Source organism: Lissotriton vulgaris, chromosome 5, assembly GCF_964263255.1.
Source record: "Lissotriton vulgaris chromosome 5, aLisVul1.2, whole genome shotgun sequence".
Classification (NCBI taxonomy): Eukaryota; Metazoa; Chordata; class Amphibia; order Caudata; family Salamandridae; genus Lissotriton; species Lissotriton vulgaris.
Genome location: NC_141693.1, coordinates 739,884,984 through 739,899,013, shown reverse-complemented (window position 1 = coordinate 739,899,013; position 14,030 = coordinate 739,884,984). Strand labels below are relative to the sequence as shown.

At 45.7% G+C, this 14,030-nt stretch overlaps 1 protein-coding gene across 1 annotated transcript in view; it reads left to right on the top strand.

Annotated features, from left to right (window-relative positions):
• Positions 1-12,842, top strand: part of CLDN19 (claudin 19) — a 153,789-nt gene extending 140,947 nt beyond the window's left edge. The window contains exon 5 of the mRNA XM_086922173.1: positions 12,394-12,842. Within this exon, the coding sequence (XP_086778299.1) occupies positions 12,394-12,445 (52 nt within the window). The 3' untranslated portion in view covers positions 12,446-12,842. The remainder of the gene's footprint in view (positions 1-12,393) is intronic.
• The last annotated feature ends 1,188 nt before the right edge of the window (positions 12,843-14,030 follow it).

Genomic DNA, 14,030 nt, shown 5'->3' with positions numbered 1-14,030 from the left:
TAAGGGAGACAAGCAGGAGCCAGGCTGGAAGTTAAAATCCATTAATCAGCCCCTAATTCATTATTGTCAGTTGGGGCAGGGCAGGTGTTGTAACTAATTTTGCAACAATGAAAGCACTTAGCAAGTGCAAAAGATCACTAATCAGGGCGCACTAAGGAAGCAGGTGCCAGCTAAAAAAATATTCTGTGACACATTAATCAGCCCCAAATTAATTCAGGTCACTTGAGGCAGGGAAGGTGTGCTTTGCTTTGCCGAAAATAATGTACACTGGACAACCAGAGGGTGTGGTGATGAAACAGAGGGTGGCATGGGTGGGCCAGAGGGTGGCATGAGTAGTCAGAGAGTGGCAGTGGTGACAGAGAGTGGCAGTGATGAAGAAGAGTGTCCCAAACAGGCTGGACACGTAGAAACAACAAGTTTGCAAAACTTGCGACCCGACAGGTAAGTTCGCAAATTGCGAAATTGTAAAAACCCTCGCGAACTGGCAGAAACACGGGCGAACACACAAAAAAAAAAAAATCTGCAAATTCGCGGGAATTCGCGGATTTTGCGGATTGCGAGTTCGCAAATCCGCAAAATTCGCGATCGCGAGATCCGCAAAATTCGCCCATGCTTACTCTACACTGGCTTTCATTGGAGAAGAGAATCATTTACAAGGCCATGTGCTAATGTCACAAAATCCTGATGGAGAAAGGCCCTAGATGCCTGCACTCTATGCAAACACCTTACTTGCATCCACTGAACTTAGGATCCACTAGGGCTTATCTAGTAAGGTTGCCCAGAGTGTAGAGGGCCAGGCTGGTGGTCCGGTCCTTTAGTTATCTGGTGGCCAAGACATAGAATTCCTTACAGCTGAACCTGAGAGCAGAACCAGGAGAAAGGGCCTTTCGCAAAGGACTTAAAACCTGGCTATTCAGGTCACCAGTAGGCAATGTCAAAAGCTCTGCCTACCCCTTTTTGGTTTGATTAGAGCCTGGATCTCTCAATCCCTCTCCATATTGCAGTGACATTAGATCTATAATGCCGGGACACACGGGTTGGTGTAACCATGCACTTTATAAATGAAATAAAACAATAGAAATAGTAACAGTGCCATGATTGAATTTTTTTATCTTTTTCACCATTCTAATAATGTTGGTTACAAAGTTTTGCTTTATCAGCATTATAATCACAGCTCATTGCCTCTTTACAAGAGTATGATTGTTTCAATAAATGTTTGAAAATCTCTTTTTGTATCTTTCTTGTGTTTACCTTGGACATGCTTAAGCAATAATGAAAGGGTAGATTTGTTTCCATGATTTCCTTGAGAATCAGAGTGGTCTTGTTCAAGGTTGCCAATACCATCTGTCGCCTTAGTCAGTTTAAGGGTACAGAAGGGGCACTGTTAGCTAGCTAGAGTTAGATCCGGGATCCCTAGTTGGCTGAGGGAGGTATCTTAGGCCAAGTAGGGACCCATGTTTCCACATCAGGGAAAGGAAGGACACCTTCTCAGATAACCCCTGCTCACCCCCTTGGTAGCTTGGTACGAGCAGCCAGGCTTAGCTTCTATTCAAATGTGTAAAGTATTTGCAACCACGCTCCCAGTAACCCAATGGTGACACCACAAAAGGACTCCACACAAGTTTCATATAAAAATAAGTATAAGGTTATATAAAAAGATTTCCGGTCCAGGGAAGGCATGCCTTGGCAGTTCGGGCTGGACTGTTCCCATGAGGCACAGGGTCAGACTGATTTGCATATGGCCATGTCTGAACTGGGGTGGCAGAGTGGGCTATAGAACGGTGATGGATTAAACCCAGATCTGTTGACTGGGTGTGAGTGCTTGATTGGTTCAGATGCTCCGTCCATCACCACCCTCTTTTGTACCACTTTGTTCGCCATAAGTTGGCAGGGTATGCTCAGACGTGAGTCCCTTGCTCACTTTGCCACTGGATTCAAGCAAGTCGGGCTGAAGACGGCTGAAATGCCAGAAACCGGTCCTCGGAAGCTTGTTTCCGGTCCAGGGAAGGCATGGCGTGGCAGTTCGGGCTTGACTGTTCCCATGAGGCACAGGGTCAGACTGATTTGCATAAGGGCATGTCTGAACTGGGGTGGCAGAGTGGGCTAAAGAACGGTGATGGATTAAACCCAGATATATTGACTGGGTGTGAGTGTTTGATTGGTTCAGATGCTCCATCCATCAGCACCCCCTTTTGTACCGCTTTGTTCGCTATAAGTTGGCAGAGTATGCTCAGACGTGAGTCCCTTGCTCACTTTGCCCCTGGATTCAAGCAAGCCGGGCTGAAGATGGCTGAAATGCCAGAAAACGGTCCTCGGAAGCTTGTTTCCGGTCCAGGGAAGGCATGGCTTGCCAGTTCGGGCTGGACTGTTCCCATGAGGCACAGGGTCAGACTGATTTGCATATGGCCATATCTGAACTGGGGTGGCAGAGTGGGCTAAAGAACGGTGATGGGTTAAATCCAGATCTGTTGACTGGGTGTGAGTGTTTGATTGGTTCAGATGCTCCGTCCATCACCACCCCCTTTTGTACTACTTTGTTTGCCATAAGTTGGCAGGGTATGCTCAGACGTGAGTCCCTTGCTCACTATGCCACTGGTTTCAAGCAAGCCGGGCTGAAGACGGCTGAAATGCCAGAAACCGGTCCTCGGAAGCTTGTTTCCGGTCCAGGGAAGGCATGGCTTGGCAGTTCGGGCTGGACTGTTCCCATGAGGCACAGGGTCAGACTGATTTGCATATGGCCATGTCTGAACTGGGGTGGCAGAGTGGGCTAAAGAACGATGATGGATTAAACCCAGATCTGTTGACTGGGTGTGAGTGTTTGATTGGTTTAGATGCTCCGTCCATCACTACCCCCTTTTGTACCAGTTATTAGGTCAGCCAGGACTTGTAAGATCTTAATATAATGATAAATATATTATAATAATGAGCACTTCTAGGTGATTGTACGCAGTCCTAATGCAAGGCTATGCATTTTGTAATGCTACAATGCATTGTAAAGTGACTGATTCTAGAATTACGAACTGCATAGCCTTGAATTAGGACTGCCTAGGATCACCTAGAAGTGCTCACTCATACCTCCAGAACTTACAAGAGCTGGCTGACCTAATAACTGGCCAGGAGGTATATTACAAATATGCATATGTTGGATTTTTATTGTGTGGTCTCAACGTATATCTTTTTATATAAACTTATACTTGTTTTTATATGAAACTCGTCTGGAGTCCTTTTGTGGTGTCACCATTGGGTCACTGGGACCATGGATGCAAATACTTTACACATTTGCCTTAAAGATATGCCTGGCTGCTCGTGGCAAGCTACCAAGGGGGTGAGCAGGGGTTATCTGAAAAGGTGTCCCTCCTTTCCTTGACGTGGAAACAAGGGTCCCTACTTGGCCTAAGGTACCTACCTCAGCCAACTAGGGATCTCGGGGATAACATTGGAGTCAGCGGTTGGGACCTACTGTTGATAGTCAGCAGGTTTGGAATTGAACATGTATTTGTAAATTCACTCACCGAGATTGGTGTACATCACTAGGTTAGCGCAGACCACAATGTGACCACATATTGTGTTTTGATTTTTTGGTTTTATTTCTGAGCAACCTTTAAGCCACACATCATGTCTCAGAGGAGTCAAGTAGCCAGTGAGGCTGCAGAATTAGAGTTCGACATTGAGGCATTGCTTACCTACAAAGTTGATTAATTGAGGCAATTCTGCAGAGCTTTGGGATGTTCCATGAAAAGTAGTGCCAAGAAGGAGGAGCTGCAATTGGCCTTGAGGGCCTGGTGGGTAACCAAAGGGGCACAGGAGATGGGTGATGTTGAGGTGGATGAGGATGACCCAGGGAATGGATTTGGTCCACATGATTTGCCAGTGGAGGGACCAGCCTCGGGGGCTGGTAGTAGCCATTCAGGGAGGAGTTATTCACCAGAGGAGCTGGAGGAAAACCAAAGGGTTAGAGAGCATGAGTTGGAGGTTTTAAAACTTAAAGCTCAAGCAGAGGAGAAAAAGCTGCTCATTGGAAGTGAAAAGTGAGCAGAGGAGAGCAGGAACACGCTCGCCCGGTAAGAGAAAAAGATTCTCTTAGCTCATGAGTTAAGCTTGAGGTAACTGGAAATGGAGGTTAAACAGGTAGAGTCCAGTTTGAATGGTGGCAGCACACAGCCAGTGCCATGTGTGGATGAGTACAAGTGTGCACTGGATGATTGGGTGTTGGTTAGCATGGCAAATGATTTGAAAGGGTGGCTAAATTTGGCCCCTCGGGAGCCTAGGCTCAGTAATTGTTTTCCAGGATTGCACCAACCCTGCTAGGGCGTAAGTTTTTTGATTCCCGGTAGCAGGCACAAGAGCCTGACCCCTGATCATGGGTCCAAGGGTCTTAGGAGGCCTTAGAGAGGGAAGAGAGGTAAAGTAGAGTAGTGAGGTCCTAGAGTAATGGTGGGGGCATGTGGGCCAGCGCCATGTCTCAAAGAGAGGGAGGGAGTGTGAGCAGTGTCCCCAGGGGTTCATCGCCCCACCCCAGAGACTGGAGGGTTCCTCAGAGTATCACCAGGTGGGAGGCCTAGTACCTATTTGCCACCTGTGCGAGGAAGAACACCTAGCAGCAGGAGGACGTGGGGCGTCTGTAACCAGCGCTCCTGCAGTCCTGAAGTTTGTGGATGCCATTCCTAAATGGCAGGCACAGAAGTCTAAATGGAAGGTTAAGAGAGAGAGGAGTCCCTCCGTTGGACAACCTTGGGACAGTGCCCAGCCAGCAGGGCTAAGTCCCCTAGACGTGACCAGTGTAAGCCCACTTATAACCTGGAGTGCAAGATAACTGGGGCCAGTATCCTGACCAATGGGTCTTCCAGGGGTACCGCTCTAGGTGGGGGTTGGCAAGGGGCCAGCACCCCTAGAGAGGCCCCAACTGCCAGGAAGTACCCATGGAGCAGCATAGCTGGCCCAGGGAGAAGTGACCAAGAGACTCTCCTGGGGTCAGAGAGCCATAGAACAGTAGGGTGTCCCTGCAATAGCGGGCCTGCGTCCATGTTCTATCGCCTTAAGCCGGAAAGCGCATCAAGATTGTTGATTGGTCTACCCTGGCTTTTGGCTGGAAGGGGGTTGTGTTGGACCTGGCCCTTTTTGGCTCAATGCAAATGCTACTAGTGGGCCTGGAGCACTATTTGTGCCACCCACACAAGTAGCCTTAAATAGAGAAACTCAGGCCTGCCACTGCAGTGCCGTCGCACAGTTTGATAATCTGCCACGTTGTTCTGACAAGTGCACCCACTTGCCAGACCTTACCCTTCCCTTTCTATGCACATCAGACACCCCTATGGTAAGTTCAAGGTACCCCCTGGGCAGGGTGCAGTGTATGTGAAAGGTAGGACATGTACTGAGGTGTGTCCCATGTCCTGACAGTGAAAAAATCTCCATTTAGTTTTTCACTGTTGAAAGGCCATTTTGCCCATAGGACAGAATGGGAAGGCTGTGTAATGTGTTTCCAGCCTATCTTCCCAAAGACTTAAGATGGAGAGGTGAAGTTTAGTATGCCTGAAGTCACAATGCAATAACACATCTTTTTATGAAGGTGGTGTTTGCATTGTGTGTTTAGAAACCACTCTTTTAGAAGTGGCTGGGGTTTTGTGCTCTAACATTTCTGTATGTCTCTGCCTGGTTGTGGATTGACTGTCTGGAACTGAAAGTGATAGGATCTGGGGAATGTCTTGACCCAGGGAAGGAGGTCAGACAGCAACAGGCTGACCTGCGTCTGGATTGTACGGGAGGAGTTGCCCCTGGATGTGAAGAGGGCTGGGCTGCAGCCATAAAGCAACGGCTCCATCCCCTGCTGAGTGATTGAGAGTCCAGACCTCACTAATCAAAGGAAGAAGGTGTCACTGGCAGGGAGACACCCAGAACTGGTTTGAACAGGGGTCAGTGCCCCCCTGATTACAAATACTTCAAAGGCAATTAGGGGTATAACTATGAGAGCTGAAACTCCTGGACTTTGGTATGGAATTGGAATTGAAATTGGATGGACTGTTCAAGACTGAACAGGACTGAAACTACTTTGTGGTCAAGAGGAACATCTGCCAAGGAAGAAACAGCTGAAGAGATTGAAGGAAAAGACTGACCCTTGCTGTTTGTTCTGGGGCTGGCCTGCAGTTTGTTGTTTTAACCAAGGAAGAGGCTACAAGGACTTTGATGTGTGCTGTGTCCCCCTGCTTGAAAGGACTTTGCTGAGCTGGGTCCTGAAGTAACTTAACCCCAAGGGCCCTAGGTGAGCTGGCTCCCTGTTGTGGAAACTCAGGAACACAAAAGTTTGCAGAAGTGTCTCAGTGACACTGTGTGCCTGTGCTATTTGCAGCAAGAGACCTTCGTAAGCCGTGCCCTGTGATCGTGGGCACCTGAAGTCCAATTGAATCTCAGTGATGCTGTGTGCATGTGCTTTTTGCAGCCTGAGCCCTTCGTGAGTATTGTCCTGTGATTGTGTTCACCTAGCGTCCAAGCGAGTCTCAGCGACGCTATGTGCTTTGTGCAGCCTGAGACCTTCGTGAGGATTGCACTGTGTCCGTGCACACCAGAAATTCAAGTGAGTCTCAGCGACGCTGTGTGTATTGTCCTTTTGCAGCCGCAGCCCTTCGTGAGGATTGTCCTGTGATTGTGTGCACCTAACGTCCAAGTGAGTCTCAGCGACGCTGTGTGCGTGTGCTTCGTGCAGCCTGAGACCTTAGTGAGGATTGCCCTGTGACCGTGCATACCAGAAGTTTAGTAAGTCTCAGTGACACTGTGTGCGTGTGCTTTTTTACAGCCTGAGACCTTCGGATGAATTGCCCTGTGATGGGGCACCATAAGTTCATGTGAGTCTCAGCGAAGCTGTGTGCATGTGATTTTTGCACCCTGAGACCTTCGGAAGAGTTGCCCTGTTATCTTGGGCACCAGAAGTTCAAGTGAATCTCAGTGGCGCTGTGTGTGTGTGCTTTTTGCAGCCTGAGACCCTCGGAAGAATTGCCCTGTGATCAGGGGCGCCAGGAGCTCAAGGGAGTCTCTGCAACGTTATGTGTGTGTGCTTCGTGCAGCCTGACACCTTATGAGGATTGCCCTGTGACCGTGCACCGCCGATGCTCAAGGGAGTCTCGGCGACACTGTGTGCGTGTGCCTTGTGGCAGCTTTAGATCTTCATTATCGTCATTGGCCTGGAATCAACCAAGCCACATCGGAAGCCCAAGTTGATAGATGCGGAGAGGAGAGCGAGGTTGCATTCCCCAGGTAACGTGTGTCGGCGCCTGGGGCGGAGTGCGGACTCGGAGAGAGACGCTCTTGGCCTCTCCCCTTTTGGCAGCGTGAGCTTCTGTCCCAGCTTGTGTCGCGGCCTGTACGTGACAAGGAGTGGCAGTACCGGGGCCGGAGTGAGGAGCTGCACTGTGGTTTACACCGGATCTGTGTTGGGGCATATGGTAACTGAAACTGACCGTGAGTCAGTCAGAGGGGCAGAAAGACCATCTGAAGCTCCATGATCGGTGACGGAGTGTATTACGCATTGCATTCATTTGCAGAACGAACTACCTGATTGTTGCATTCTGCATTGAATTAATTCTGCGTAAAGAACTGCCTGATTGTTGTATTACGCATTGCATTAGTGTGCAGAACGAACTACCTGATTGTTGCATTACGCATTGCATTATGTCTGCAAAACGAACTGCCAGATGGTTGTATTACGCATTACATTAGTTTGCATCACACACTGCATTTATTCTTACATTGTAAAGTGCCTCATTCTAGCATTACAAACTTCATAGCCTTGCATTAGGACAGCATAAGATCACCTAGAAGTGCTCATTAATACCGCCAGAACTTACAAGAGCAGGCTGACCTAATAACTGTTCAAAACAAATTGGAGGTTCCCCTGTAATTTGTAGCAGGGAGGGGGATTGTAACAACAGAAAAATTGAAAGTCCCTGTTTATCCAAGCAACAGGTAGAGAGTTCCTGTATCCTCACTTATGGAAATGGTCTGGTTTAAAGGATAGATATCTATACTATCCTGGAATTTGCACAAAAAACTCACTAGGTAGAGGAAGTCAATGAACCACAGTTATAACAAACTTCTAAACACCTTTAAATGTGACAGACAAACACTATAGATAGAGTTAAAAAAAATGATTGGAATTTATTATTTTCCTCCCAACCGGGTTACAATCTAAAATATTATCACAAATTCATTAAAAAACCACATGACGTGGTGATACAAACAATTTATTCCACACAAGACGATAATAAAAGCAGTCAAAAAACAGTCAGAACAGTCGACGCAGCGTTTCGGTGCTTTCTTTCTTTTTACACCTTCTTCAGGACCTTAGGACTTTTGACTCCATACAATTCTAAAAATAGATAAAGACGTTTTAGTGTTTATCCTTAAATATCTGGAGAAGTGTGGCTCACGGTGTAGAGCAGGCAGACCCAGAAGCTGAGGTCAGACCCGGGACCAGGGTTCAATTCCCGTCGCGGCAGGGTCTTGAGCTCAAATGTCCACGGACTCGATAATTCTCGCTTCGGTGCCTGATCTAGTCATGGGTTCTCACTCTGCAACTCTGGGCATTAGCTTGCTTAATCTCCGCGGCGGGATGCCTGGCTTTCACCTTGGGGATGCCCTGTAGGGGCTATCTCACAGGGAAAGGCCAGGACGGGTTCCCAATGCAAAAGCGCCGGGACACCCCGTTAGGGGTAGCCGTGCGCTATATAAGTACCGCGAAATTTATTTATTTATTTATCTAGGTTCATTCTCCTCGTGTTGTATCTGCTACCTATCATTATACAAATGCTAATAATTCCAGACCACTTTTTAAAAACACCAGAAATTTCATCTATATGAATTACGTAGGGGATCTCACATAGTGAGCCCCCTGTGAGTTTTTTGTTTAACTTGATACACTGCACTTAGAAATGGGCACAGTACTTTATACAAATTGCAGACTTAGAGAGGTTAGAGGATAGCGGTCAAACCCCCCTCTGAGTCTGACTCAGAGGGGGGTTTAACCGCTATCCTCTAACCTCTAACACATACACCGTGGGTCTAAGCAACCTGTTTAGCAACCTGCTTAGCAACGCAAAGTGGGCCAATACTTAATGAAATTAGAGTACCCTTTAAATTCATTGAATGAAAATAAGGCACATAGACCAGGGTTTTGGTAAAATAATGCTAACGTCCCCAACATCACTATAAGTAAACACAGTCTGAGAAAATATGCAATTCTACAACTAGAGTATCTGTTGATCTCCGGGCAAACTATTCTTTTATTTTTTTATGAATTGTAGGCTCGTGCATAAAGAAAATACTCTTAAAAGTCCGAGCTATCAAGCGTTCGGAACGCATCTTAGAAAATCACGGATACATCCCCAACAGGTTAGTATACAGTGCCCACAATATTATTGTAGCTCAATTTTGCTCCAACAAAAATTAGTAAAAACTGATACGTTCTAGATAACATGGAGAGAAATGTCATTATGCATTTCTGTTTTATATACACATTTAGGTCAAAAGACCACATGAACTCCCTAATTGACGGTGGCTCCTCCGTGCAAAGATAAGGTCACTTTTCCGATTTAGAAAGGTAAAACTTACTGCATTAAGTAATATGAAAGTTTTGAATGAATTTAGAAGGATGATTAATTCCGGTTTTTTCACAACCAATATAGCTCAAGGGAATTGAGAAACCTGAGCAGTCTGTAAACCGTGAGAAATCTCTCTGAAACGCGTCTGTGTCGCTACACAGGTATGATGCATAACCTGTATGCAATTTGTATAAAGTACTGTGCCCATTTCTAAGTGCAGTGTATCAAGTTAAACAAAAAACTCACAGGGGGCTCACTATGTGAGATCCCCTACGTAATTCATATAGATGAAATTTCTGTTTTTTTTAAAAAGTGGTCTGGAATTATTAGCATTTGTATAATGATAGGTAGCAGATACAACACAAGGAGAATGAACCTAGATATTTAAGGATAAACACTAAAACGTCTTTATCTATTTTTAGAATTGTATGGAGTCAAAAGTCCTAAGGTCCTGAAGAAGGTGTAAAAAGAAAGAAAGCACCGAAACGCTGCGTCGACTGTTCTGACTGTTTTTTGACTGCTTTTATTATCGTCTTGTGTGGAATAAATTGTTTGTATCACCACGTCATGTGGTTTTTTAATGAATTTGTGATAATATTTTAGATTGTAACCCGGTTGGGAGGAAAATAATACATTCCAATCATTTTTTTTAACTCTATCTATAGTGTTTGTCTGTCACATTTAAAGGTGTTTAGAAGTTTGTTATAACTGTGGTTCATTGACTTCCTCTACCTAGTGAGTTTTTTGTGCAAATTCCAGGATAGTATAGATATCTATCCTTTAAACCAGACCATTTCCATAAGTGAGGATACAGGAACTCTCTACCTGTTGCTTGGATAAACAGGGACTTTCAATGTTTCTGTTGACCTAATAACTGGCCAGGAGGTATATTACAAATACGCGCATATGTTGGATTTTTATTGTGTGGTCTCATCGTATATCTTTTTATATAAACTTATACTTGTTTTTATCGGAAACTTGTGTGGAGTACTTTTGTAGTGTCACCATTGGGTCACTGGGAGCGTGGTTGCAAATACCTTACTTACACATTTGCCTTGAAGAAAAGCTTGGCTGCTCGTGCCAAGCTACCAAGGGTTGAGCGTGGGTAATCTGAGAAGGTGTCCTTCCTTTCCCTGACGTGGAAACGAGGGTCCCTACTTGGCCTAGGATACCTACCTCAGGCAACTATGGATCCCAGGTCTAACAGCTAGTAATAGGACTGATATTTATTGATGGTGAAGATGGAATCAGTCGCCTATATTTTGAAGAGTATGTTGTCTTAATAAGCAGTCCTACTGAATTTGAAGAACCATATAACACCATCACTCAACTACACGAGTCAGACGAATTGGCGGATGAGAATGCAGGCAACAAGCAGGAGGTGGGCATGTTTGTAGGGTGTCAGCAGTGCCTGCCTTGGACAAACGTGTAGACACACGTGTAGACAAGAAAACTCTCCATGAGGCATGCATCTGCTACTTTTGAAGATTTAGTTGGGTAATCACCAATCTTCTGCATCAGCCTCTACCGCACCCTTGCTGTCTGTGGTGGTTGTATAAGAGAACTCTTGCAACTGTGTGGGATGGTGATGAGCTTCCACTTAAGTCACTGTTAACTTACAAACCAATTGCAAACGGACAGGCATTTTGTTGCATCAGGGATATGCAGGTAGAATGTGTGTCACAGACTTACCAGGGTTTGTTTTGCCAAAGGTAGTCAATAGCAAAGTTAACCTGACTGAGAACATGCACTCAAGAAAAGCATATGATGAACCTCTTCCACATCCATCGTCTCTGTCTGAGGCGGCCCAAGCTGACACCAGCGTCACTGGCTCCCTTGCAGGGACACCAGATATGGAAACTCTATTCCCATCCACCGCTACACTCTTCACACATTCTGTTCGAGATCCAGCTGGTGCCAGACAGTGCCCATTGTAGTTGTAGAGGCTGCCCTGACCACGCAACAGATGCTACAACTAATGAGCACTAATTTTGTAGTCATCTAAGGGTGGTACATTAGAGTTGGGCATAAATTCAGAATATGTCTCCAGCATTCTGAGATGTGTGAGTGTTTTGAGCAAAGGTCTCTGTGATTTAACAATATTTATTTTGCGCACAGGTACCTCTTCATATAAATTGATTGAATAGTTTGCTAATATGTAATTGTCTTTATGAACTTAACCGATCATGAACGGTACCAGAGAGGAGATGGAAAAATCTTCCATACATGTAGAATTAAAAACATTTTTTTTACTAAAATAGAAAAAAAAAAGAAAAAAAAAAAAGAATTGTATACATGATTGGGTAACATGTCCTTCACTGTACAAAAATGGTCCTTGATATTTTGTTCAATAAGAAATTGACACTAGGAATTATGACAATTTGGCCTTTTGGTTTGCACAGTAGAAGGATTCATCGCAACAAAGCTGGCGGAGTCCCAAAAAATATATTATAAATAGAAGTGACACAGCATAGACAATTATTTCCATTTATGTACTGTGAGAACCGCTCATGGTGGCATTGGCTATGAGAAGGGGCGTTTGACATACAGTAGACAGCACAAATCCAGGCAAAAATCGTGGAATAAAAGGGAATGTGAGACTCTGAATGGGAATGAGCAATGTCAGCTAATAGCTCATACATATAAGGTACATGTTTCTATAAATAATAAGGACAAACATACACAAACCATAAAAGTCAGATTTCTTATTTGTTTCATAATTCATCTGTCAACAGTTGCCATGCTCGTCATCTTATACTTTCTGTGTAACATCAAAATAACTCCACTCTTTCTTTTTCAATTTCAGACCAATCGTAAAAGCAGCCTCGACCGTCAGAGGGGAGCAGCAATACTTGTAGTTTGCTCTCCGCAGAAATGTCAAAATGTAAATTGGAAGAGCAAAAAATATTCACAGGGACCATAACCAATCCTGTTTCTTTTTTAAAGTGAATTAACTGTGTACTTTTTAAAGATGTGTGTAACTTAAATTAATGTTGACTTTGTGAAGTATTTTTAGAGTACTAGTACACTGCTTACTATTGCATTTTTCTAATACAGTGACTCTTGTATAGTGATTCTTATAATTTATTTTGTGTATGTCATTTCACCAACAAGTAAAATTGCCAAAGTAAAGTTTGTTTTCATCTAAAGGTAACTATATTTTTACCTGCATTTTTCATCATTTAAAATCCTGTAGAAGCCATTGTAAATCGACTTCCGCAAAGTACTTCAAATAAAAACATATGTTTTGGATAATTTTCTTTTATTCAGTTGAACAAAGGTAACACCGTTCCAATCATTCAAATGTAGCGAATAAATTACATTTTTAATAACTATTTTTACTAAGTATTAAAAGCAACAATTCGAAATTTTAAATGTAAGGTAACCTCTGGACTTTCTTTTACTTGATTTTCATCTCATAAACACCGAGAATCAAAACCAGAATCTAAGAAGCACTCATCAGATAAACTGTTCTAGTGGTTTCACTCCAGATGTTGTTTCTCATCATTTCTGCTTTCTGTACGCTTGTCCTATAATTCGACTCCCTCAACGTTGGTTACCATTGCTTCGACCAGACGGTTACCAAAATGTTCTATTAACTCTACTAGACTATTAGGTTATCCAAAGTTTTACTTTGACCGATCACTATTGCAACATTGTTGTAAAGTCCGCATTGACCAGTACTGTAATTAGACCCTACCTGCGAGTGGAGCTGCGGTGTGTGTGGAGCCCACGGCGAGTTCCGCTGTCCTGGGAACTGCTTTCCTTGCTTCCCGCCGCTGCCCCTCGCCGCACCCGCTTCGCGGGTGCCGCTTCGCGGATTGAGGAGGCGGATTCAACTTCAAGGCGCTGGGCTGAGGAGGCGCCGGGAGAACCAACCACCGGGCATTGGCGCTAGCGGGGACTCGAAGATCCAGGAGTCCCTGCTGGATCAGGTGTGCGAGTGGACGCGCCCACCACCAGCCACGCCCCCCGCCTGACCAGCCAGAAAAAGGCGCGTGTCCCTGTGCTCCCTGGGACCCTACCTGCGAGTGGAGCTGCGGTGTGTATGGAGCCCACGGCGAGTTCCGCTGTCCTGGGAACTGCTTTCCTTGCTTCCCGCCGCTGCCCCTAGACGCACCCGCTTCGCGGGTGCCGCTTCGCGGATTGAGGAGGCGGATTCAACTTGAAGGCGCTGGGCTGAGGAGGCGCCGGGAGAACCAACCACCGGGCATTGGCGCTAGCGGGGACTCGAAGATCCAGGAGTCCCTGCTGGATCAGGTGTGCGAGTGGACGCGCCCACCACCAGCCACGCCCCCCGCCTGACCAGCCAGAAAAAGGCGCGTGTCCCTGTGCTCCCTGGGACCCTACCTGCGAGTGGAGCTGCGGTGTGTGTGGAGCCCACGGCGAGTTCCGCTGTCCTGGGAACTGCTTTCCTTGCTTCCCGCCGCTGCCCCTCGCCGC